The 26,398-nt window shown below is 54.5% G+C and overlaps 1 protein-coding gene across 9 annotated transcripts in view; it reads left to right on the top strand.

The window, feature by feature from the left end:
- FBXO31 (F-box protein 31) overlaps positions 1-26,398 on the top strand; it is a 43,772-nt gene that overhangs the window by 11,638 nt on the left and 5,736 nt on the right. For 2 of the 9 annotated variants that reach the window (XR_010837981.1, XM_059045921.2), the window contains exons 2-9: positions 3,440-3,511; positions 6,689-6,775; positions 13,056-13,132; positions 15,685-15,852; positions 16,443-16,517; positions 23,739-23,848; positions 24,559-24,712; positions 25,785-26,146. Coding sequence is in view for 8 of the 9 variants with exons in the window: in XM_059045921.2 (XP_058901904.1) it covers positions 3,440-3,511; positions 6,689-6,775; positions 13,056-13,132; positions 15,685-15,852; positions 16,443-16,517; positions 23,739-23,848; positions 24,559-24,712; positions 25,785-26,146 (1,105 nt within the window). In the remaining variant the exon portion in view is untranslated. Of the gene's footprint in view, positions 1-2,586; positions 2,966-3,439; positions 3,512-5,744; positions 5,841-6,688; positions 6,776-9,287; positions 9,394-13,055; positions 13,133-15,684; positions 15,853-16,442; positions 16,518-23,738; positions 23,849-24,558; positions 24,713-25,784; positions 26,147-26,398 lie in introns of those variants that run through there. The other 7 variants (XM_067020266.1, XM_067020270.1, XM_067020268.1 and 4 more) reach the window with 7 other exon arrangements.

The following is a 26,398-nucleotide window of genomic DNA, read 5'->3' as shown; positions in this document are numbered from 1 at the left end:
CTGGTGCAGTGCATAGAATTATGATGTTAACTTTGTCATCTTCCATTCCGATGCAGAGAGGCAGTACCTGTGCCAGCCATAGCTGCACATCTCAGCCACGGCTGGCACAGGTACTGCCTCCGTTAATCTCCATTCATCTTCTCTTCGAGAGAAGGTGCCTCAGGAAGCAGCGTGTGTTCCTTGGATTCTCCTGTAGAGGCAAGAGAGTGGAAAAGAGGGAGGGAGAAAACTCTTCTCACCCATTCCCACCCGCAGAGACGGAATAGACTTCCTGCACATTCAGACACATGCTCTGGGGGCAGGGGTTTTCGGTAATGCCCGTCACACAGTACTGACCTCACTGGACAGGCAGTCAGGTCACCAGAGGAGGGAGCTTCCGTGTCGACTGGGCCCAGATTCCTGGGCTGTTTTTCCATCTTGGCAAAACATTTGTTCGGTAGCTTTCTGGAAATTTTCTGATTGGAGTATTTGAAGTGGCAACTTAATTTTTTCATTGTGGTAGCATATACACAAAATAAAATGTATCACTTGAACCATTTTTGAGCTGCAGTTCAGGGGCGTTAAGTATGTTCCATTGTTGTGCAGCCATCACCGCCGTCATCTCCAGAACTTTTCCGCCGTATCCAGCTGACACTCAGTCCCCGTTGAACACCGACTCCCCGTTCTCCCTTCCTCAGCCCCTGCACTCACCATTCGACCTTCTGTCTTTGTGAAATTTGGCTATTCTGTAGGGACCTCATATAAGTGGAATCATACAGTATTGTCCTTTTGTGACTGCTTATCTCACTCAGCACGACGTCCTCAAGGTTCGGCCAGGCTATAGCAGGTGTCAGACTCTCCTTCCGTTTTAAGGCTGAATAATATTCCATGGTGTGGATGGACCCTGTTTTGCTTATCCTTCATCCGTCGATGGGCACTTGGGTTGCTTCCCCTTCTTGGCTGTTGTGAGTAGTGCTGCTGTAAACACGGGTGGACAAACACCTCTGAGTCTCTGCTTTCGTGTCTTTTGGGGACGTACCCAGAAGTAGGATATGGCTGTATCATATGGGAATTTCATGGTTAATTTAAATTTCCTCAGGTCCAGCTCACCTCTTTTTCTCCCCCTTCCCAACTTTTTTTTACTTGCTGCCGTTTTTGGAGCAGACACTTTCCAAACAGACTTTCACAAGCTACTTTATGTCATAGATTAGCAAGGAAAGCATTTGAATCGGCAGCCTGCAACCCAAATTTGGCACTTAGAAAGCAGCTGTGGGCAGCACGGTTTGCTGTGCTAACTTTAACCATCCTGGGTAGGATGGCGTTAACACTGGTGAGTTTTTCTAGGGGGAAGGATCTGTGGTGCTGCATGTACACTGGCCTTAATGCTATTTTAAGGGCACTTTCCCTGATGACTTATGGGAAGGTTTATGGAATGGTCAGAGGATGTGGAATTGTTCTGAGCCACTGTTTAAAAAAAAAAGATTTTTCCATCATGTGAAAAATACTGAACATTTCTTGAAGGAGCAGTTGGGTCAGAATGACATTGTTCCGCTTCGGTGAATTTATGATCTTTCGAGAACATTAAGAAAAAGCCACTAAGTGTCGCTGTATTTATTAGCCCTGCATCATACTTTTGCTTCCCCTCTGATTGTCAGCGGCGTTTCTGTGGATGGTTTGCCTGCTTGTGCACGTTCATCTCTTGTGTGATGTTACCGGCACCTTTTCTTGACACGATGTGCAGAGATTCGTGACAGTTTGGTCATCCTGGCGAAAAACCTTAGAATCGCTTGGAAGTCTGAACGGGTGCTGGGAGGCGGTGCGTTGTCTCTAGCAGGTCAGAGGATCGCTGGGCTCAGATGCACAAATCACCCACTGGGTCAGCAGATGCTGTGGGGCAGCGCCGCTGCTTCAGGGTGCTGCAGGCCGCCCGGCACACTCGGAGGCGCCTTGGGTCTGTGCCCTGCCTCTCGCCGGCAGGGTGTCCACACGTGTCACAAAAGCGCGCGGTTCAGAGAAGACCACGCCCCCCGCACACCCCTACCCCGGCTCCCAAACTGTCTCGTCAACGAGGCAGCAAGAGGCGCATCTCGTCCACCACGGGCTCTGGTCGCTGCTGGAGCTGGGAGAGGAGCTGTCCTTTCAACACCACACAGGAGGCAAACCGAGGCACCAGTCTTGTGTGGTGACGGTTTTGGAGTGCCTGGTTGGTGCGAGGGAAGGACACTGTTTATGGAGAGCACACGAGGCCGCTGAGGTCGTAAGGTGGGCCACCTGGACGGGGTGGACATCCCAGAGCAGACGGGGAATCACGAAGACAGCTCATCGTGGAGCAGAGCTCTTCTCAAGAGCACGGGTAGACCAGCTCCAGCTTGGTCGCCGACCAGGGCGGGAGTGGCCCTTCCAGCTGGTCCCTGGCATGGTCTGCAAGGATTTTGGCAAACCAGGGCCTCACAGTTGCTGGTGACTCATGTGCCATGCAGGTGTCACCCCGTCCAAGGTCACAAACAAGCAGATTTTGTTATCTAGTTCCTCACAAGTTCTTGTAACTTGCATAACACTCCAGAGCGGAGTCCACGTGCTTCCTGGCCGGAGGGTAAAGCGTGTGTTTTTGTCTGGTGACGAGCAAGGCCGTGGCCCGATCATCGGCAGGGGAAGCAGGGAAAGCGGCACCGTCGGGCAGGCCCACCTCAGGGAGGTTTGCCAGCTGCTAACCGCCTTCTGCCCCTGCTCGTTTCTCCAGCGTCCGCGTCTTGAGCCTCCCTTGGCTGTAATGGCCGAGATCCTCCCCGGAGCGCTGGGTTAGTGTCGTCATCCACTCCACTGGGAAGACCGGGCCTGGGGGCCGGGCTGGGGTCTGTGATGTGATGAGGCGGACAGCCTTTTGCTGGCCAGACTGCAGTCCCCCTTCTGGAAGGACGGTTGAGTCACCAACCTCTCCACGCCTGGGTTTCTCTCCCCGAGGTGGGGCAGAGCGCTGGCCGTGGAGGTGAGTGTCGGGGGTTTGCTGCAAGGCCGTCCTGGGCAGCCCCAGCTGTGTCAGGAGGGGGTCGGGGGGGCCTTCGTGGAACCCTGGCACCGGTGATGGTCTCATTTCCACGGGAACGCGCATCGTCTCCAGACTCTGAGTTTCTGCCGCACCGTGGTCGTAAACCAGGATGTCTGGTTGTGGGTTTGAGCGAGTAGGTTTCTAGAGCTTATCAGAATAGACACGGCAGGTTGCTATTTCATTCGGAGTCGTGTTGCCTACAAATAGAATAGTGGCTTCGCTGGTGAGTGAGGGTGTTGACGGAATGTGGAGAAGGCCCGTGAAATCTCCGCAGTGAAAGAAGGGTCAGGCTGAGAAGACAAGGCCCAGGCTGAGGCATGCCTGCTCCACCCCCGCCCGCACGTCTGTCTGTTAATATTTCTGCCGCTTTATGACTTCTTGACTGTAATTTCCAGCAAACGTTTCTTGTTGCAGAGTACGGCGTTTGTGAAAACTTGCGGAAGCTGGAGATCACGGGCGTGTCTTGTCGAGACGTCTACGCGAAGTGTAAGTTAATCTGTCACCATCTTCTGTTAACTTGTTCCAGAAGCAGGTGCTCAGTGACATCAGCCACGGAAAATAAAAGTCCACGGCCCTCAGCCCACAGGTCTGTTCTCAGATACCCTTTAAATTCAGTCTTGACATTGTAGAGACAGCGCTGGTAGTAACAGCACTGAAAAGGTCGGGGGCTCTCTCCTCCGTTTCTGAGTGAATCAGGACCCTGATTTTGCAGCGCAGGTGGACGAAGGTGTCTTTCCTCTGGGAAACGTGGCTGCCCTGGCAACAGCTCTGGTGTGCTTGGAGGTGCCCGTCTCTCTAGGTTCCAGGCCCGCAGCCTGGTTGGAGACGTGGACACCAGGAGCGACTGTGACATGCAGCCGTGACAGCTGCCAGGGCCCCTCCCCGCCACCCTGACCGCACCAGCCCCGGCCCTCCCTTGGCTTGTTTCCTGCAGGCACGTTGAGTCTCCCAGCGCCCCCATTTCTTGTCCCCGCCCCTTTGCTTTCCAGAGTCGCCAGCAACGCTCCGTGATGCCTAGAGCCCCCGGCCCCAAGCACCTCTCTGCTGGCCCTTCCTCAGGGCCCTTTGCGTGAGGCTGTGAGGGTGTCTGTTGGCACTGACGTCGCCCAGGGGCAGCGGGCACACCGTCCCGCGGGGAGCAGCCCGCCTGTCCCTGCCCAGCGGGCTGTGGCATGTTCGTTAACCCTCGGGGCTGGGTAGTTAGGGACGGGGTAAGAAGGGTCATGACGGCCCTCTTCTCTCTGGCCTAAGGTCGACCTGTTGACCTCTCTGAAAAGGACCTTAAGTGTTCATCTTAAAACCATCTTGGTAGATTTTGGCTTACACATTCTTTTGAACTCTGCACCAGTTCTGCACTGAACACTTAGACCAGATGGTGCTTCTTAAGCACCCAGAGTGGGGACCGGGCTCCTGCTCGGAAAATCCCGGGATTCCCGGGCCAGGCGGCTGGGTGGGAGCCGGCGTGCTGGAGGCTTCCTTCCAGTGCCAGGGCCTTGCTCGCGTTGTCGCTTGCTGTGCTCCCTCTTTTCAGTGGATCTGCTGCTCTCAGGGTCCCCCTGGGTCCCGCATCCCCCGCACAGGTAGAGTGTGGGCTTCTGCGGAGCATTAGCTCTGTGGGGAGACAGCCCGGGGGGGGGGGGGGCGCAGTTGGTCCCTGAATCTGGGCTGATTTCTTCATCCCATCAGACTTCTCTCCACCTCGATCCCGTGGCCATTTGGGATGTTGGATTGGCCAGTGTTCCTGGGTTAGAATTTGCTCACGAGTGGAGAGATCTCCTGTCGGAGGCTCTAAGTTCTTCGTGGACCTTCCCCGGCCACCCTGGGCACGTGTGGTTCTCGACGTTGGCGCTCGGCTGTGCCTTCGAGGCTGTTGCCCCCTCCCACCTTCTCTGGGAACCCTGTGTGTCCCAGCCCCACTTCTGCCACCTCCCAGTATCCCCTTCTCCCCACTTGCCGAGGGGCTCGGCCTGCATCCTCACCCACCCTCAGACGCCATCCTGACCCACCGCCCCTCTCCACCCCCCGTGCCCCTGTCCTTGGTCCTGAAGCCCAGGGCAGGGCTGGTCTGCGCAAGGCCTCCCGCTCTTCCTTCCCTGTGCAGGTTTGCACTTTGGTTTCTTCTCTGGCCTCTGCTTCATGTCCCACCCACCCAAGAGAATGCGTGTCTCCAGGGGAGGTGGGTCTTGGGGCCCGAGTGGTCACGTCTCGTGAAAATGTAACTCCTTCCTGTCCTGTGGTCTCAGTGGTGAGAACAGTGCCACTCTGAATCCTGCAAAGCCCGGAGTTCCAGGGGCGGGAAGGTGGTTGTGTCCCCTTCCCTCCCCTCCCGCCTTCCATTCTGGGGGTGCCCCCAGGGCCCCGCTCCACTCTCGGCTGCAGTGTTGCTCCCCAGAGCAGAGAATCCAGGAGGCCGCCCTCGCTATGGGCGTCGTGTCCAAGTCAGAGGCACACTCCGCACAGGAGTCCCCGTGAACGCACAGAAATGAGAGGTTCCTGGCTTTGGGGACGGTCAGCTGTTTCCCTGGAGATCTAATATGAGAAGTCCTTGCCATCGCACTGCTTTTTGCGTTTGTTAGGCCATTTGATGGTACCATCTCAAAGCAACTTGAGTTCCCTCCGAGATTGTAAGCCCTCAAAATGCTCCTGGAGGGAGGCACGTGCTCGTCCCTGCTGGGTGTTGGGGGCTGAAGCACCCAGAGGAGAACACGTGTGAGAATGAAGGTCCCCATGGAGCTCATCTCAGCTGAGGGGGTTGCCGGGGCCTTGGGGGCATCTGTCCTTTGGAGGGGACGTCTGGACACAGGTGGATGGGCAGCTGAGCAGGAGAGAGGGGGAGGTCCAGGTGGGCCAGGGAGAGGGGACGAGGGCCTCGGCGAGGTCACAGGCAAAGGAGGACATCTGGAGACTTCTTTGACTGCTGGTTCTCCACCCTTTGAACATGGTTGCCAAATCCAGAGACGGATTCATATTATCTGTTATCAGCACCCCGGAGCGTTTGATCTGCACCGGCCAAAGCGAGCGTCAGTTTTCATTTTCACAGCGCAGGGACTGTGTTCTTGTGAATTTGCCTTGAAGGCCTTATCCAGGAGAAAATCACTTAGCTTCTGGAATAGGTGGTAGAAGGCAGTCGCTCCTAGTTCCCGCTTAGATGGTAGAGTCAGCTACCTCAGTCCAGGGATGCAGGGGTCTGATTGAGTTAGGAGGCCGGCAAACACTGTCCTTTGTTGAAAACAAAACACACCCATGCAGCCGGTGAAGGACAATGCCAGGTGTGCAGCGGGCAAGCTGGGGATCCTAGCTGGGGCACAGGGTTCCCTACACAGTCACCCCAAATATCTATGAGCTGCGACCTCTGCTCTCCCACCTCGTTGAGCCCCGCTGATTGTGGTGGGTGATGGGAGAGAGCTCGGAGGTGGTCCTGAGCAGGCCTGCCATCATGAGTTCCTGGGGTGGATCACTGACTGACAGGAACACCTTTCACCACAGTTCCCTCTGGCCAGGCCTGCCTCCTTGGCAACCGCTTGCCTCCCAGGGTTCTGGGGGTCGGGGATGTAGGGAAGCGTGTGATGTCGGTGAGGGACAGGTGTTGAGTCCTGTGAAAATGGTTTCTACAGTCGAGGAGGCAGAACCATCTTCAGCCCTTTCCCTGCTGTGTCTGTTCAGGTATAAACCCTCGAGTGAAGTCGGGCCGTTTCATGAAAATTCTTCCCGACTTCGAGCACATGGAATACAGAGATGTTTACACCTGCCGTACGTATCTCCTGCTGGCTTCCGCTTTTGTGGGCGAGAAAGACCGAGAAGCTGCATGGATGGGGCCTCTCACTCACAGCACGAGACAGCTTTGGTCCCGAGAGCGAGCTGACCTCCTTGGCTTTTGCTGGTTTTCACTGCTGCAGAGTCCTCCGTGGCTTGGCACAACCAGGGTCACTCTTGAGTGGCGACTCCAGGGCGGCTGCACACGCGGGCCGGGTGTCGGCAGCAGCTGCGGGTTTTGGGGTCGTGCCGAGCAAGATCACCATGTTGCCGTGCATTTTAACATTTATCGCTTCTTGAGACAGAGTAGAAGCCTCAAACCCTTTCTATTCCAAAATGGAACGCAAGCATTCGCATCTAGGCTTTATCGGTCAATCATGTTTTCACAGCACTTGTCAATTCAAAAAGTTTACATACTCACACACACAACAAAAGTGTGTAAAACAGTTGATTAAATATTTAGGTCCTGATTCCTCCTTCGATTGGCATTACTTGAGCTCTGGAAATTTGCTAAGCCACATTCCATAGGTGATGAATGCTATCCCTGCCTTTTATTGGGTTGAGCCGAGATGCACTGAAAGCTGTTTTTTTTTTTTCTTTAAGTTATTAATTTTATTTACTTATTTTTGGCTGCGTTGGGTCTTCGTTGCTGTGTGCGGGCTTTCTCTAGTTGCAGCGAGCGGGGGCTACTCTTCATAGCAGTGCGCGGGCTTCTCATTGCGGTGGCTTCTCTTGTTGTGGATCACGGGCTTTAGGTGCGCGGCTTCAGTAGTTGCGGCACGTGGGCTCAGTAGTTGCGGCACGTGGGCTCAGTAGTTGCGGCCTGTGGGCTCTAGGGTGCGCAGGCTTCAGTTGTTGTGGCTCGTGGGCTTAGTTGCTCTGCGGCATGTGGGATCTTCCTGGACCAGGGATCAAACCTGTGTCCCCTGCGTTGGCAGGTGGATTCTTAACCACTGCGCCACCAGGGAAGTCCATCCTGAAAGCTGTTTTTACGTTTCAAGAAGCACAGGGACACCCCTTCTGCTCTTTGCTCCCCCCCTCCGAGTGCTCCTCATGTCAGTGTTGCCACCGTGGAGCAGACCCACTCCTGAGTCTCAGAGGTGCATGGTTTCGGGACTTCCCTGGTGGTCCAGCGGTTTAAGACTTCGCCTTCCAATGCAGGGGGCTTGGGTTCAATCCCTGGTCAGGGAGCTAAGATCTCACATGCCTAGTGGCCCAAAAAACCAAAACATAAAGCGGAAGCAATATTGTTACAAAGTCAATAAAGACTTTAAAACTGGTCCACATCAAAAAAGATCTTTAAAAAAAAAAAAAAAGAAGTGCCCAGTTTCTAACAAAACCTACTCAGAGTAGAGGGAATAGAGTCGTTTGTGGATTTTCTCCTAAGCCCCGTCAGACTCCAGCCACCTAGCTGCCATGTGCTGGCTGGCCCCGTTTTACTCCGGGGGTTATCCTGGGGTCCGGACGGGGCCGCCCGGGTGTGGGCAGCATGTTTTGGGGTGGTGTCTGGGCTAACAAACCCACCTTGTGTGTCACCCAGGCCCCGGGGGGAGGCGTGTGGGAGCGATCAGCACAGCTCTGGGGCTGGGCCGGCTGGCTATGAGGACACGAGTTCTTTTCTTTTCCCTGCCGCCTTGGCAGTAGGCTCTCTAGAACATTTTGTCACGGACTGCGCTGCCCTCCCTGCTTTGCAGTCAGTGAGCCCCGGTGCCTTCGCCAGCCCCACGGGAGAGACGGTGACGTAGCGGGTTTTGATGAGAACAGCGGATCAATGACACGGGCTGTGCTGATGGGAACCGAGTGCCGTGGGATTTTTGATACAAGCAGACAAGCACTTAGAGGTCCATTATGTCACACCGCTGTCACAGGCTTCTTCTGGAACAACAGCCCATCTGGAACTTAATACCATAGAGCTAGTGTGGAATTCTGACCCACCTCTGGGGGTGGCCGGGACCTAGGAAGCACCTAGAGTTGTTTTGGGGGGGTGTTCTTTTTGCCCCCGAGCGGTGGGCAGAAGCTTCCTGCAGCTGATGAGGACAAGTCCTGAGTCCAGACTTTCTACCATGCTTCTAGGAGACCACGTCCAGAGTGTCTGGACTAGAGCCACATACCGTGATGCGCCCCAGTTGCTTGCAGCTGTATTGCAGACTTGTTTTAACTGGGGACTGCTGTCCCACTGAGGTGTGAGTGTAGTTATAAAAGTACAGTAGAAAACTTGAAAGATCTAGAAGACATAATGAAAATAACCAGTTGTCAGCATTGGTTGCCTTTCTCTGTGGACTGGTCTGTACATCAGTGAAAAACTTACATGCATGAAAGAAAGACCAGTTTCAACTGAATTTGAAACCTCTGTACGCCCAGGTGTTCTGTGTTCCAGTGTCCTAGTGTGTCCTAAGCGAGGGCAGCTTGGAATTCATCCTCCGACACTCACCAAAGCTCCAGAGACGTGTGCTGTGGCAACTGGCTTGTAAGGAACGAGGCCCTGGGGCTGTTCCTCATCCACGTGCGCTCTTCCTAGAGCCGTGGGGCCTTGTGTCCCCTGGTCCCCTGAAGTCCTCTGGGCCACGTTCCCCTGGACCCGAGAGCTGATGTCTCCCCACAGCCTTGTGGCCCAGGTCAGCTGCTCTTGGTGTGTGATAGTCTTGATAATCCATGTCTGTAAGGTGTCGGGAGTGTCCTAGGGGATATATTGCCTTTACGACGGGTCTAACCCCTGTCTGTGTGTGCTAATCGATGGTGACTGTCCGAGTGCACTTTGAACTTAAAAATAACGTCATGTACCTGTAGGGCTCTGGGTTTTGAGGTTCACACCCAGCATCTTGGCAGTGCTTCAGATCGCTCGAGTAGGTACGAGGAATTTGGTGGAACCCCCCTCCCCTCCACTGGTGGGGAGACGGACAGACCACTTTTAATCCTCAGGTGCAGATAACACAGGGTAGAGTCTTTGGAGGGGAAGGCCCCTCCAAAGTCCAGTCTGCCAAGTGGACTCTTTTCCTGTTAGCTCCTGAGCTGAGCCGTCCCTTAGACATCTTGGACTCTTTATTGCTCCTATTTTGGGGAGTAGGAGGGTTGTGTCAGTGCCAGGGATGCTTTTCTGAACACAACCGTGCTGGCCTTGGGGGTCCGTGGTTGGCAGAGTCTCTGAGCTGGTGTTCATCCTGGAAGGCCCAAGTCCTGCTTCGTGGGGCCGAGAGCAGGAGTGGTGTTATTATTCTGACTGAGTTTGAGTGTGATTCTCTGGTGTTTGGGCCGCCTTGCCCACGAATGCCTGTCTTCTGTGGTCTCCTAAGAGCTGGGCCCTTGGCGCACACCTGTCTCTGACAGGAGAGCACCGAAGGGTCCGACCCAGTCCACTTGCTGTCTTTGGTCCCAAGCCCGCCGTCTGCACCTGAGCCAGCGTCATTGGGACTTAATCCCGTTTACTCTCCTGCATGGTCAGCTGTTGTTTGGAAACAGCATCGGGAGGGCTTGTCGAGCTGGGATCGTCTTCCAGGCCAGGAGCCCTGGGGTGTGGTCAGCGCTTGGGCCAGGAGGTGCTGTGGATTCTGTCTTAAGCCCGCAGGCCCCTTGTGTGCCCTGGGCAGGGTCCGGGTGCGGGTCAGAGGAGAGCACCGAGGCTGGTGCCTGAGCTCATCGTGCTGCTTACCTCCTGTGGTGGTGACACCTTAGAGCTGCCCTCCCCAGCGGGCCCCGGGCACAGAAGGTTGCTGTGTGGCCAGGCTGCCCTCCCACTCCTGACACCTAGAGTTTCGTGTGACTCAAGTGGACTCCTTCTGTCTGAGTGCTGCCTGGACTTGTTGGGTCTTTCAGGTCACTTCTGCCGGACTAACTCTGAGACTTCTTACAGAATGCGTTATAAAACACAGGTGTCACGTGGCCTTAGGAACTCCCATGCCTCACCGTCCAGCGGACGACGTCGGCCTCTCACCTCCCCTCAGATTGTCCTGGGTGGGCCCAGGCTGGGCGAGCCAGCGCCGTGTCGGCGGGAGCGAGGGGCTCACCCGAGTCTTCTAATGGGCACAGAGCTTAAAATCCAGAGGCAGTTGCTGCTCTAAGCACACATGGGAGGCTGAACTTTTATTTCAAAGAGATGTTGCTTTTGAAGCAAAACAAAGGACTCCCTTTGGGAATTGCTGAGTCTGTGGCATATTCTTTGAACAGTCTTTCCAGGGGCTTCGAGATCAGATTGATTGATCTTAGAAAGAACCAGACGTTGCCAGCAGTCAAGTTGGGAGATGAGGGGAGGGGAGACAAGAGAAGACCATGCTGTATAGGCCCGTTTAATTTTTTCTCCACTATTTTATCGTGAAAATTTAAAAACACACAGAAAAGTAGAAAGAATTGTGCGGTGAACACCTGTTTGCCCGATTCCATAGCACACTGCTCCACTTCACTCCCACACACCCGTCCACCCGACCGTCCTGTTTTGCGATGCATTTCAGGGTAACTGGCAGCCATCAGTTGATTTCACCCCTAAACACCTGAGTGTGTGATGCACTGTCTGAGTTCAGTATTTGTTTATGGCTCCGGACCCTGCTTATTATTGCTTGTTTAACAAACACAAAACCCATCAGGGTATGGCCGTAAATGACCACTGACTTTAATGTGTGTCTTGTAAACCGACTCAGAAGATTGCACAGGGCACGAGTGGCAGGCGCCCTGCAGACCATCAAGGCTCATTTAGAGGGGTGTGTCTTTAGGCTGAAACCTTGGGGAACACTTGGTATTTTCCCACCAGCCGTCTGCATGCCCTGCAGGCTTGGGATGGTTCTGGCCTCACATTCCTCTTCTCTGTACCCCAGACCAAGGGGTGGCTGGAGAGCTGCTGTCTGGGCTCAGGTTCCTCTGGGCCCTGCCGCTTGGCCTTCCTCCCTGAAGCCTGCTGTGATGATGCAGCTCCAGCACTTGGAGACCATCCATGGCTCCCACTGGCTATTAGCTGGGTTTTCGGACACAGAACCGATTTCTTCATCTATAAAGAGATTATTATAAGGAATTAGATCGCACAGCTATGGAGGCTGACAAGGCCCAGGATCTCCAGTCAGCAGGCTGGAGACCCACAGGAGCTGATGGTGTAGTTCCAGTCCGAAATCTGGCAGCCTCCAGACCCAGGAAGAGCCCATGTTTCAGTTCGAATCCAGAGGCTGGAAAAGACCAATGTCCCAGCTCAACGCAGTCAGGCAGGAGAAAATTCCCCTGTATTTGTGGGAGGGTTAGCCTTTTTGTCCTCTTCAGGAAGAGCCCGTGATTTAGTTAGAGTTCGAAGTTAGCAAAGACTGATATCCCAGCCTGCAGCCAGGCAGGAGGAGCGTCTCCTTACTGGTGGGAGCACCAGCCTTCTTCTGCTCGGGTCTTCAACTGATTGGACACGGCCCACCACACTAGGGAGGGCAATCTGCTTTCTCTGTCCACAGATTTAAATGTTAATCTCATCCGGGAACACAGACATACCAGAATAATGTTTGACTAAGAATGTCTGGTCCCCCCATGGCCAAGTGCAGTTGACATATAAACTTTACCACCACACACTGGCTGCAGAGAGACCCCAGACCCTGAAGCTGGCAGGCAGGGCCCTGCGTGAGCTGGTTGTCTTCTTTGTGCAGTTTGCTCATTCTTTCACTTGTTCACTGTTCACTCAACAAATACACGTGCAGAGGAAATGGAAGTGAAGGGCTCTTCCCAGGGCATTTACTGTGCTGGCCATGGCCCTGCAGTGGGGTCTCAGGTCGGCATTAGGTGCCCTTTTCTCCCGTTGCCCTCAATGAATATACATGCACTGCTTTTGAAATAAGGGGGAATACGTGTGTGTGTGTGTGTGTGTGTGTGTGTGTGGTGTGTGTGTTTAAAAGAAAGACTGATGACCCAATTAAACCTTACTCTACAGCCCCATGATGTTTTGGACTCTGCCCAAAACATGGTAAAGAATCCCACGTCTCCGTTGTGTAGACTGATGGGAGGGGAGGTTCATTGCTTCGCAAGGGCGCCTACTGCACGCCCTTCGAGGCAGCAGTTCCTTGTCATTGGAGCTGATACGCAGAGGCTGGGTTTCAAAATGACCCAGTTGTGTGTTACATTTTTACTCTTAGAATGATTTAGACACTTGTAAGGTTTGCTTGAATCCACATTTGTTTGCAAGGCTCCGTTACGAGCCTTCGTGAGGGATGTCTTCACACGTCCCTCCTCCTCTTCCTGACGCCCTTTCCTCCGATTCCTGGCGGTAAAGTGAAGGTCAGCCGGCTCTACAGTGAAGTCCTGTCCCCTCTCTCTCTCCCTGCAGTGCTTCACCGGTACAGACACATCTTAGGACTGTGGCAGCCAGATATCGGGCCGTATGGAGGACTGCTGAACGTGGTGGTAAGTCCCAGAGCATCGGGCCTGGGTTCTTGCGGATGGGACTGTGTCCTCCCTCCGAGGGGCAGGCCAGTCGTTCACAAAGACTCATTGGGCCAGATTTTATTTTCTAAATGAGCCGAGATTCATTTTCAGTAGCTCTTGGCTTGTGCCACATCCACAAACTTTGTGATGACGGGCTGCCTTCCCTGGTCCCTGCCTCTTGGACACTGAGGGCCATCGGCCTTCACACCCCTGGGACACTCCAGTGTTGGTTTGTGCACTGGTTCATTGCCCTAAATCAGGGGTCTGCAGGCTAAAAGAAAAGGAGGCCGTGTGGGGTCCTCGGAGGCTGGCCCTAGATAGAAAGCCCATGCCAGGCCCTCTCCACCCAGGGACCAAGTGGCATAGGCTTGGTGTCCTGGCAGGTGTCTGTCCCTTCTCTTCAGGCTTGCCCCCTGAGGTCTGCAAGCAGCATTTTAACTTTACTTTATTCAGTCTTTATAGCTGGTCTCAGCAGGAGGGGCTGTTTGATACAAGCTCCTTGGTGGTAGCCAGGAGAAGAGTCTTCTGGTTTTAATTTTTATATGCTTCTTGGTCATTTGCCTAGAAGCATATAAGAATAGCTGCTCATTTTGGGGTCCATTTGAGAAACTCAGATCTGACTTTTCTTGGCCTTAACTTGTGTCGGCGTCTAGCAGGGTGCAGCCCTCGCCGGTGCTCTTGCCAGGCACGAGTGGTGCCTCTGGGACAGAAGCCGGGACCTGAGTCGGGCCATCGTACTTGCTGAGCTCTGGGCAGGGGCCTGGCCTTGATGTTGCCGTAGCTGATGGTGCAGGGAAAACACAGCCAGGTGCCCTTTGGCCGGAGCTGCACACGCGCTTGGCAGGCCAGAAGCCAAGTCCAGGGCACTGGCCGCAGCTCGTGTCACGGCTCGCGGGTCTGCCTCTCTGTGGCCTCCCCCGAGCCTGATTCACGTAGGCCGCGGGGGGACTGGTTACTTTGTCAGTCTGTATTTTGCTCACCAGGTGGGGTTTGGGCAGGGATAAATACTGCTTCATATTCTTTATAATTTGGTGGAAACATCTGTTAAGAAAGTTGTTTTACATTTGTTATGTTTAATCTCACTGGGGAAGCCTTGCTTTTAGAACATTCTCACAGGGGCCAAGACACAGCTCCCAGCGTGGGCAGGTTCTTTCCTTTCTTTTAGTCGGGGAGGGTGATAATTGTTTGTCTTACTGGCAGTGAGTAATAGAGTTTAAAAAAAAAAAAAAAAAGGCTTCTGAAAGCAGGGGATAATTAGGGGAAAATGGAGCCCATGACAGAACCCTGCCAATTGGCTCTTGTCTCAGACGCTTAGCAATTAAGTTCCCTCCTCTGTCGCTAGAGCGAGAAGCTGTGAACCCAGGCTCCGCCAGGAAGGCAGGAGCGACTGCGGGGGCATCCCAAGTGGGCGATAGAGGCCACCCTCTTCCCCTCCACTGAGAACATGCCTGGAGACTGCCCCCTCCTTTGACCTGATCACCACTTTTATCATTTGCCGTTTTGAACACATACAAGGGTAGTGGGAATGGCAGGGTGAATGCCCACAGACGCCCACCTCCTGGACTCAGAGGTTGGCTGTAGTGTGCCAGGTTCACGGTGTCTGTCTCTGCCCCTTTGCCTTTTCTTTTCAGTATGTTAAAGCAAATCCCAGGCCCGTGTCAGTTCATGTTTGTACTTCAGTGTGGATCTCTAACCCTGTGGGTGTTTCCGACGTTCCCACACATGTGAGGTCCTGACCACACCTCACAGCAGTGGCAGTAATTCCTGGATTACCTGAGACCCAGTCCACGCTGGAGGCTCCCTGACTGTCTCAGAACTGCCTTCGGCAGCTGGCTTGTTCACATGAGGATCTAACCAGGCCCTCGTGCTGCCTGGTTTGTTTTGCCTCCTGCGTCTCTTCTGTGGAAAGCAGTGCCCCCGTTTTCCTCTGGTCAGTTGCCCTATTGGGTGTCACACTTTCTGGATCATTCCTGCTTCTTTCTAATGTCTTTTAGCTTGTGCTCCCGGCACCTACCCACCCCCACTTCATAGCTGGAAGTTCTCTCTAAAAGGTTTGCTCGGATTTGGGGCTAACCACTGTCTTTTCTATTAAAACATTTAGTTACTTTTTCAGCTTCATTTAGGTATAATTGACAAAACTGTAAGATATATAAAACGTACATTGTGGTGATCTGATCTGATGTACAAGCACACCGTAGAAGGATTCTCCCGTCTAGTTAATTAACGTACCCATCACCTTACATTCTTATGTTTTTTTGAGGGGTGGGGAGGGCGCTGAGTTGTGTTTCTTAGTAGATCTCAGCGATATAGCAGTGTCATCAACTTCAGTCACCGTGTTTCACGTTGCGTAAATCACTTTTTGATTAACACACGCCGGTGGGCGGGGCCGCGCTCGCCCCGCTGCGCCGGACGGGGCCCCAGGGTCCCTGCGGGACCGGAGTACGGAGCCGGGAACGGTCCTCGTGGTGGTCTGGGGGGCGCGGGTGCCGAGCCTCAGCCTGACCCTCACCCGCGCGTGGACTTCTGCACAGGTGGACGGCTTGTTCATCATTGGCTGGATGTACCTGCCCCCCCACGACCCTCATGTGGACGACCCCATGCGGTTCAAGCCCTTGTTCCGAATCCACCTGACGGAGAGGAAGTCGGCCACGGTGGAGTGCATGTACGGCCACAGGGGGCCCCACAACGGCCACGTCCAGGTCAGCAGGCGGGGCCGCGTGTGCACGTAAGGGGCTGGGTCTCCTCGCTTCTTCCCGGGCCTGCTGCCAGCTCTTTGCCAGGGCCTCCCCGGCTGCGCACCGCGCCCGTGCCGGTCAGCAGGAACGGGGAGCGGGCCCTGGCCCAGCCCTCCTCAGAGATTCACTTGCTGGAGCCTCCCCTGATTCTGTCTCTGCTTAGAACCGATTGTCCTTCCAAGCGAGATTCCTCACTGTGCCTCTTTCTCCTCCTCGCAAGGGCATCAGCTTGGAACCAGACGTTCTGCTCTCGGATGTGGGCCTGGCACGTGGCCAGCCCGCGAGCAAGCCTGTTCTCTGTCAGTAGGAGAGCGCCAGCCCCTTTGGGCTGCTCTCGGGCGCCCCGGGGGACAGCGACGCCTGGCCCCCTGGGAGGGCAGCGTGTGCTCGGGGGGGGGGCTCCAGCCTTCCTCCTTAGACCAGCCGCGACCCGGTGTCCTCCTGGGCTCCTGTAGAGGAGTGGGATGCCTGGCTGCGGAGGGACTGGTGCACGCCTGCTCTGGTGGGGGTTAGGCGCTGACCGTTACCCTTTCTCCTTGTTGTGGACGCTCAAGATCGTGAAGAAGGACGAGTTCTCCACCAAGTGCAACCAGACGGACCACCACAGGATGTCTGGTGGGAGGCAGGAGGTGAGGCCGGACCCTCCTGTCCTGCGGGGCAGCCGAGAGGGTGGGTGGTTCGAAGGGAGGGCCGCCTCCTGGGCTCATGCTGGCGCTGTGGGCGTGTGTGCTGGGCCCAGGTTCTGAGTCCCCACCGCCCTCAGGATGAACGGGCCGAGTAGGAATAGTTCTCTACCTGGTTCTCCGTCGCCCCTTTGACAAGAGGCCCGTGGGCGGTGGGGTCTCTTCCTGGATGTGAATTGCAGGAAGGCCAGAGGCCTTTATTGGCATGAACTCCATGGTGGAGGTTGCCAGGTCACAGCCACGTGGTGGGTGAGCCTGCCTGAGTGTCTTTGGGTTTCCTTTCCGCCCGAGTAATCTCACAGGTCCTTTGAGTTTTAGTTACACCACCATCGCGAAACATTGTTAGGAAGCCCTCGGGCCTTTACATACAGGATGCTCGGTGCAGCTGGTGTTTATTTGTCGGGTGCATCTCTCAGCATTTCCGAGTCTGCCGGGTCCCTGGTGGCCAGGGGTCTGCGGGGAGACAGCGCAGAGGAGAGTACACACGTGCTGCTTGGAATCTGTTGAGGGTAAACGAGGCCCTTGTTTTCCCAAACGCATGGTGTGTGAAGATGACGGTAACGACGTGCTTCCTTCCCTAATAACACTGTCGTTCACCGTCTCACATACAAGCACATACATGTCAGTGGCTGCTCCAAGTCCACGTTTAAGTGGAACACGTCAGCAACATGTTTTCCAAGAATAGGACCTCCTCAGCTGTTGAGACCTTGAAAGGTCCACGTAATGGATTTCTGGAAATACGCACCCTGGGATCAGAGAAAGTGCCTGTGAGCCACCTACCGTGCGTGGCCTCACAGTTTGGAGACGGAATGGTACGTGCTCCTTGTGGAAACTAGAAAAACACCTAGAAGTTAAGGTGAGAATAAAGTGCTTTGTTGGGATCCTGACTTTGGTGGTTAACTTGCATTTCTCTTGTGTCTGAGGCTAAGATTAGTGTCCTGTGGTTCCCTTTCTGTGAAATCTGTGTTCGTATCCTTTGCCTGGTTCTGTTGGGTGTTGTTATGTTTCTAGTTGATTTGTAGGAGCTTTCATCCTGTGAGGAAGTGAACCCTTCAAGATATGAAATGCAAATATGTTTTCCTCCTTCATTCTTTTGTCTTTTGGTTTGATATGAGGTATGTTTTCACTTGTGGAATTTAGTTTTTAATTTTTATATTTGCAGTTGTATCTGTCTTTTCCTTTTTTTTTTTTTTTTTGGCCACACTGTGTGGCTTGTGGGATCTTAGCTCCCCGACCAGGGATCAAACCTGGGCTCTCGGCAGTGAAAGCGCAGAGTGCTAACCACTGGACCACCAGGGAGTTCCCCTTCCTTAATAGCTTCTTAGTTTGATGTCATCCTAAAATCCTTTCCCCACTTTTAAATTATACTTACAGACGAGCTCGTGTTTTCATTTTCACGTGTTTGTTTCCCACATTTATTGCTGGTTCTGTGGGTTTATTCTGTAGAGTGAGCTTCAGCCCGCCTTGGCTATAGTGTAGGTACCCCTCAGTCACCCCAGCACTGGTGCTGAGTGATCCAGATTTTCTCTACGATTCAAAATGCCATCTTTGTCCTGTGCTGCCATTTGAATTTGATTTTCTTCAGGTAGATCTTGCACGTTTGTTGTAAAGTGTCTGGTCTTTTGTCGCTGTTGTAAGTGGACTCTTGGCTCTCCTATCTTTCAGCTGGTGATTTTATATATAAAAGCTGTTGCATGTTAATTTTGCACCCACCCATCTTACTGCCTTCTCTTTCATTTATGAGCATCTTTGAGTTGATTACCTTGAGTTTTCCAGGATAATACTGATTATCTGCAAATAATGACATTTCCTTCTTCCTTGACCCCTTGTGGTGAGGACAACACCCTTGTCAAGTGGTGGGTGTGGTTCACATGGTCCTGTCGTGAGGCAGCAAGATGGCCTTGGGGTCAAGATATACATTATTATGCTAGGGATGGAGCTGTTTATTCGTATTTTATTAAGAGGGCTTTGTTTGTTTTAATTGAGAAATGATGTTGAATTTACCAGTTTTTTTGAGCTTCTGTGGAAACCATCAGGTGATTTTTTTCCCTTTAATCTAGTAACGTGATGACTTATGTTAATAAGATTTCTAACCACTTTGAAGTCATGAGAAGAGTCTTGTTTGATTGTGGGGTACAGTTCTCTCTGCTCCTGGATGCTCTTTGATCCTGTTTTATTTAGGACTTCTGCATTGATGAAGGGGCTTGGTCGAACGTTTTTCTGTGCTGTCTTTGGCTTTAGGAGCAGTCTTTCGTTGGCTTCTAGAACTGGGGAGCCTTTCTTTTCTCTCTAGGCCTCGGAATCACTTAATAGTGGACTTGGGACTCCTGCCGGGCCGGGGCTGGGGTGGGGAGATGCCGCACGCCTGCAGGCGGGGCAGGGGCTGGGCTGCCCGAGGCGACGAGGGATCCGTCCTAGAGCCATGGGGGCCGGGGGGCTTGCTGTCTGAGGCACAGTCACCCTGTCCATCTCAGTGGCCCCGGGGCCGCTTTGCTGGCTCCTTGTGCTCTCTCCCGTGTCCCTCCCTCTCGCCCTCCAAGTGGGGAGCTGGGGGACTGGGGGATGGCTTCTCCCGTGGATTCCTGTGTCAGCCTGAAACACCTTCACTCTCTAGCTGAGTCTTTCAGACCCAGAGCGTGGCTTCAGGCTCCAGGGAGAGAGGAGGAGCCGTGAGGGGGGCACTGCCATGTGTCCTGACAGCTCTGAAAAGAGGTGAAAGACTCAGCCCTGGATTCCGGGCTGCTCTGTGCTCTGATGGTTGTTAGTCACTTAAAATTCGGGGCCACAAGCGTGCTTCCCGACGGAGTGGAGGACTCCTGGTGGCCTAGGAGGGTAGGAAGGTGAACGGGCCTTGCTTATCACTGTCCCAGGCAGAAGGCTGTCCTTGGTACCGTGGAGAGAGGTGGAGATGCCCGCCTGGCCCCTGCAGCCCCTGCAGGCCGCGCTGGCTGTGATCCCTTCGCCAACGCCCAAGGCCAGCACTGCCTAAGCTGCACCCTGAGCCTTGCCAGCCACCCCACTCCCCGTCCCAGTCCCCAGTTCTGGGACTTCTGCCAGCTTTGTGCACCTTCCAGGGCCACGTCCTGCGGCAGGATCTGGCCCCTCAGGACTGGGGTGTCCTGCTTGCTCCTTACGTGCCCCTCCTGGGGGCCGTCCCTGTGCGCCTCAAACTGCAGCCTCACCTCCTGGGCCTTTGAGAGCAGCTCAGGCCTTCGCCCGCCCAGACCCCAGCCGTGCGTCTGCTCCCTGGCTCCCGCTGCACATGCTGCCTGCTCTTCTTCCTGGAGGATGGTGCGGCTGAGCCGCCATCTTCCCTCCCTGCCGCCGCCCGTCCAGGCCCTGCAGCCTGAGGCTTCTGGAAACCGGGGTTGGGGGGGGGGCTGCTGTGAGGAGGAGCAGAGACAGGGAAGGGCATGTGGCCTGGCTCTACCTGCGCTGTGCTCGGCCCTGCAGAAAGGCTCTGGCTCTGGACTCCCCTCAGCTGCACACAAGTGGCTTTTATTTTGCTTTCCTTTGTCTTACGCACTTTCTCGCGACGGTACTAAAATGATACCTCGTCATCATCAGATACGAAATCCTCAGAATCGGGAGGGAAAAGAGTGCTGACACAGCCCCACGAGGAGCGGCCTCCGTGCCCGTGCTCCATCATCCCTTCAAGTTTCCTTCAGTCTTTGTGATGTAATTGCAGTCTAACTATCTAATTTGGATAGTTTTTCTTTTTATTTTTAACTTAACCGTTATTCCAGAAACATTTCCCGGTCTCATTAGAGTTTTTTTTTTTTTTTTTTTTGCGGTACGCGGGCCTCTCACTGTTGTGGCCTCTCCCATTGAGAAGCACAGGCTCCGGACACACAGGCTCAGCGGCCACGGCTCACGGGCCCAGCCGCTCCGCGGCATGTGGGATCTTCCCGGACCGGGGCACGAACCCGCGTCCCCTGCATTGGCGGGTGGGCTCTCAACCACTGCGCCACCAGGGAAGCCCTAGAATTCTTTACAAACTTTTTTTTTTTTTTTTTTTTTTTTTTGCTCATTCACAGCATGCACGATCTTAGTTCCCTGACCAGGGATTGAACCCATGCCCCCTGCATTGGAAGTGTGGAATCTTAACCACTGGACCACCAGGAAAGTCCCTACAACCTTATTTTTAATGCAGCGTTCCATCTGTCGCCTGCTGCGATGTAATGACTGTAGGTGTGTGACGGTCCTGCAGTTGGACTTGGGGTTGGTGGTCAGATATTCCCCCATTACCCTCCTGACAATGTGCCTCCATGACTTAGCCTCTGGGAGCCTCAGCCCTTGTCTGTAAAACGGGGTCATGAGATTACCTGCAGTGCCGAGTGATTCTGGAGGGTTGAGTAAGACGCTGCAGGTGAATGACTTAGTGCCAGGCCTGGTCGGAGCCGCCCAGGAGAGATGCCGGGCATTGTTGCTGTGACCCACTGCCTGAACTCTGCAAAAACCTTGTGGTTTTGGACTGTACAGAAATGGAATTGGGTAAAAGGCCCTGAAGATATTCCAAATTCTCTTTACATGCTGTCAGTTTGCTGGTCCCCGTTTACAGCCCACCAGGGCACGTGAGCCCCCTGCCTCGCTGCGTTCCTGCCAGCCTCGGCATTGGCCCCGGCAGAGATGAGACCAGTTAGCATGTGGCCTTTGGTTAGGTTTGATTCTGCCACCTGCTAGCTGGGTGGCTCTGGAAAGGTCTGTTGACTTTTCCAAGCCCCAAACCTCTGTAGAACAGGGAAGATGTTGGCACGCAGCTCCTAGGCCGCTGTGCAGGGTGAAGCAGTGATGGGGCGGTGTTGGCTGCGGTGGCCGAGCCCTGGGTCCGTAGTGGACTTACTCTTGTCTGATGTGTTCTAGGCCCCTGTGTTTTTCCTTGTGGATACACATCTGGTAAGATAATTTCATAGTAAGCGTATTTGTTCTGAGTAATTGGGTCTGCTTGGTATTCTTAATGACAGACCTTCTCATGCAAAGTAAATAAGACGATGACTGTTCACAGGCCAGCTTCATGGTATTTAGCTCAAGTCTGATTATGCACCATGGCAACACTGAAATCACTACATTCTTTTACTTCCATTTTTATCTGTTATTTCTCTATTTGATTTTTTTAAATGGCCTCTCCTTGATGAGTTAAGCCACTTAAGTGGAAGATTTTGATTTGGGTGAAGTCTAATTTGTCAGGTTTTTTCCTTAGTGGTTGTTGTTTTCTGTGTCTTAAAAAACTTTGCTTACCCTCCAGTTGCAAAGAGAGTGTCTCTCTCTCTCTCTCTCTTCTTTTTAGAAGTTTGGTAGCTTCACTTTACTTTTCGGTCTGTGACCTGTCTTGAATGGTTCCTGTGTGTGGTGTGAGGTGGGGATCGGGGCTCCTTTGCTCCCTGTGGTTGTGCAGTTGTTTAAGCACCATTTGTGTAAAAGACTTTCTTTCCCTGGGGGGTGGCTTGGGTGCTGTGATTGAAAGTCCACTCCTGAGACACACATGGGTGTTTCCAGGCTCTCTCTCTCTCTCTGTTTTTTTTTGGCCGCATGGCTTGTGGCATCTCAGTTCCCCGACCAGGGATTGAACCCAGGCCATGGCAGCAAAAGCCTGGGATCGTAACCACTAGGCCACCAGGGAACTCCCTCCAGGCTCTCTCTTTAGTTCTGCCCTCTCGCTCAGGTACCATCTTGGTTACTGTCGTCTTGTAGTGGGTCGCAGTGCACGCTAGTGTACATCCTCCAACCTTGTTCTTTTGCAAGATTGCTCTGGATGTACCAAACGAAGTCCAGAATCAGCTTGTCAGTTTCTACAGAAAGCATGGTGGGATTACGATTGGCCTGATGTTGAGTCTGTAGATCAGTTTGGAGACAGTTGCTGACCTGGTACCAAGTCTCCCAGTTCGCAGGTGCCTCTGCTCTGTAGGCCTCTTCCCCTGCCTTTCAGCAGCGTCTAGTGGTTTTTGGAGTAGAGGTATCACACATGTTTTTTAATGTTTATTCCTAAGTCCTATGTCTTTTGAGGTTGTTGTAAGTAGGATTTTTAAGGTTTTTTTTACTTTCCAGTTTTGTGCTGCTAGTGTTCAAAAATTCAGTTAATTTTATATATTGACCTTGTAGTTCTAATAGTTGTTTATTTCAGTCACTAGTAATTTCTCTTCTTTGCCAGGGTTTGGGCAGTAACATATTAAAGCAATTGACAGATTGTAGCTTTTTTTTTTTTTTTTTAATAAATTGCTTTTGCTTCTGTTTGTAGAGCTAATTCTAGATATTCATTAGAAACACTGTTGAGTTAGGACCTCAGAGCTGTGGATTAGTTATGTTAAGTGTACAGAATGAAACTGTTAAGCACTAAATATCCTTCAATGTTCGATTCCATAATGAATTATTGGGCTTTGCAGATGAGGTGTTTATGAAAGTTTTCTTTTTACAAATATACTTACTGAACATAACTGTGAAGGCACATTTTATTTTATTTTATTAAAAAAATTTTTATTGAAGCATAGTTGATTTACAACGTGGTGTTATTTCCTGCTGTACAAAGTGAATCAGTTATACATATGCATATATCCACACTTTAAAAAATTCTTTTCCCATATAGGTCATTACAGAGTACTGAGTAGAGTTCCCTGTGTTATACAAGTAGGTCCTTATTAGTTATCTATTTTATATATAGTAGTGTGTATATGCCAATCCCAGTGAAGGCACATTTTAAAAAGGAAAATCCACCCACACTCTCTGCCCCGCCTGTCCCTATCCTGTTCCTCATTGGTGGCTGCAGAAAGCAGTTCTGCTGACTCGGCTGGCACAGGGGTCTGCTGTGCCCACTTCCCCAGAAATCTGAGAACCAGGCTCAGTGTAGACGCCACCTGTGTGGGTGGCACAGAAGTGAGGCTCGCACAGCTGCCTCCTAGGCGCTCTTGACATGGGCTGCGGCCCCATCCTCCCCGAAGGACCCCCACGGTCCCCACGCTTCCTTCCTGTTGAAGTCGGGGAAAGCAGCAGGGGGAGTGCCATAGCCCCTGGCACCACACCTCAACAGGAAGGGAAGCCAGGAGCTGGGAGACCAAACACACAGCACCTCCCCTCCCTCTTGCCTGGCCTCTGTCTTCATCCCACGCGCTCAGCATCATAGCCTCTCCGAGCGCTAGTGTTGTGGCGGTTTTCGTGACCTGTGTTCTCTTGAAGGAATTCCGCACGTGGCTGAGGGAAGAATGGGGGCGGACGCTGGAGGACATTTTCCACGAGCACATGCAGGAGCTCATCCTGATGAAGTTCATCTACACCAGTCAGTATGAGTAAGTGCAGCCCCTCTCTGGGTGTGAGCAGCCTCTGTCTTAGGTACTGTGAACACGGTCTCCCGGTGGGTGCTGTGTGCACAGTCCCTCTCCGGGTACCGTGAACACGGTCTCCCGGTGGGTGCTGTGTGCAGAGTCCCTCTCCGGGTACCGTGAACACGGTCTCCCGGTGGGTGCCGTGTGCACAGTCCCCCTCTCTGCGTACTGTGAACATGGTCCTTTTCTCAGGGTACCGTGAGCACACTCCCTGTCTCCTGGCCCACCTTGGTGTCTGTTTTCTGTCTGTTGGACTATTGTCACCCAGCAGCCGTGTGCTGTCACCGGCCTGGCCTGTTTATTAGAGCCTCATGGTTGCCTTCCCATGTCCACCTGGGGGGCCTCTTAGCCTCCCTGCTGCTGTGCCCTCTGCCCCCGGGCCGTGTCCCATGGCCCCTGTTGAGCCCCTTGGCAGTCTCAGGGGTCCCTGCCCCAGGGTGATGGAGAAGGTGTGAGGTGTGCTGTGCACATGTGGGTTGGGGGGAGCGTAGCTCAGGAACGAGGGCTGCCCCTGCTCCCCACTGGCCTGGTGGGGAGCTAACCCTGGCTGCCCTGGGCCACTCTGCCCGGCCCACCCCATGCAGCAGGGCCGGAGGTGCACGAGCTCTGTACTCCTGCCCCTGCTCCCGTGCGGCTCTGTGGCCGAACTCTCACGCTGCGCACTCCCCCTGCAGCAACTGCCTGACCTACCGCCGCATCTACCTCCCGCCTATCCACCCGGACGACCTGATCAGGCCTGGCCTCTTCAAGGGCACCTACGGCAGCCACGGCCTGGAGATCGTCATGCTCAGCTTCCACGGGAAGCACGCCAGGGGCACGAAGATCACGGTGAGTCCAGGGGCTGCCCTGGCAGGCCCGGCACCGTGTGGACTCCATCAGATCGGCGTGGCGTAGCGTGACTTGGGCCGCACCCTGGCTGCTCAGTGTGGGCCCTGGACCGTGGCACTGCTTCCCCGGGGAGCTTGCTGGGAACGCAGGCCCCACCCAGACCTGCTGATCCAGGGCCTGCCTTCCACAAGATCCCCCCGTGATTCGGAACGTTTCCAAGGCAGCCTTACCACACGGCTCTCAGCCCCGGCCACACCCTGGATCCCTGGATCCCTGGGGAGGTGGAGGAGACACTGATGCGGAGGCCCCATCCCAGAGATTCTGATTTAATGGGGGTGGGCCGGGTGAGGGGCTCCAGGAGCTCCCTGGGTGACCCTGAGGTGCGGCCATGGTGGACACCCTCTGCATTAGCACTCCGGCCCCCGTGGCCCGTCCTGGCCTCAGCAGCTCAGGAACGCACTGGGAGGATTTCTGAGCTGAGTGGGGGTCCCGGATGACAGGCCCTCTGTCACCCGCTCTAGGGGCTGCTATTCACGTGCTCTCCCGTCGCTGTGCAGGTGTTGGGGGAGTCTCTGCGGAGGTGCAGAGCAGGCCTCTTCCTGGTCCTCACAGGGCACTGCTTGCAGCTCCGTCGGCCGGGCTCCCTGTGGACGAGGGCCTGGGACCAGGCCGCGGGGCCTGGGCATTCTCCCAGGTTCATGCTGCGGAGCTTTCGTGTTCCAGGCAGACAGTCTGGGCTGGTGTTTCCGGCCTGCCCCCCCGTCTGACTGGGGAGGGTCCGTGGACCTCTCTAGGCCGCGCATCTCTTCAGCTGTCACGCAGGCCGGCTCCCACCTGCGGTCTTTGGGCGCACATGTGCCGGCGGGCCCTCCCAGGGTCACTCACGGGCGCTGTTGTCCCCTGTCCTCAGAGGTCGGGTGCTGCTTTTCAAGGGCTTCTGAGATCTTCTGACTTGTAAGGGGTTGCCGCCCAAGCAGTAGGAAGGCTGAGCGAGCGCCCTCGGCCGGAGGTGTGACCGGGGCTAGAGGCCGCGGTCTCTGAGCCTGCTGACCGCCGCCCGCTGGCTCCGCAGGGTGACCCCAACATCCCTGCCGGGCAGCAGACGGTGGAGATCGACCTCCGGCACCGCATCCACCTGCCCGACATTGAGAGCCTCCGCGACTTTAACGAGCTCTCGCGCCTTGTCCTGGAGGTGCGCGAGCAGGTGCGCCAGGAGCAGCGGCAGGAAGGTGGGCCCGAGGACGCCGAGGGCCTCGGCCGGCAGAGCCCCCAGCCCTGCGCGGAGCCGCCCACTGAGCAGGCCGAGGGGCCTGGGGATGGAGGGGCCGAGGCCGCGGCTGAGCCGCCCGCCCAGTCGGGGCAGGGGCAGCCGTTTGTGCTGCCGGTGGGCGTGAGCTCGAGGAACGAGGACTACCCCCGGACCTGCAGGATGTGGTAAGGACGCCGCGCGGCGGGCAGGGGGCGCCTCCCGGAGGGGGGCTCTGCCCGGCCAGCGGGGAGGTGGCCTGGGCTGGGGCGACCCCCCGTCGGGGGCCCCGCACCGGTGGGGAAGCTCTGCCTATGTGGGCCGGGTCCCATCTCGGGCCGAGCAGACTGTAAGGCTCCTGTCCCCTCACCCCTCTGGGGGCCTCCTCCCCAGCGCCTCTCACCGCACAGCTGCTATGGCCAGAGGTAGACAGGCGGGCA

The sequence above is a fragment of the Kogia breviceps genome, chromosome 18 (genome assembly GCF_026419965.1).
Source record: "Kogia breviceps isolate mKogBre1 chromosome 18, mKogBre1 haplotype 1, whole genome shotgun sequence".
Taxonomy (NCBI): Eukaryota; Metazoa; Chordata; class Mammalia; order Artiodactyla; family Physeteridae; genus Kogia; species Kogia breviceps.
This window is presented reverse-complemented; position numbering and strand designations above follow the sequence as displayed.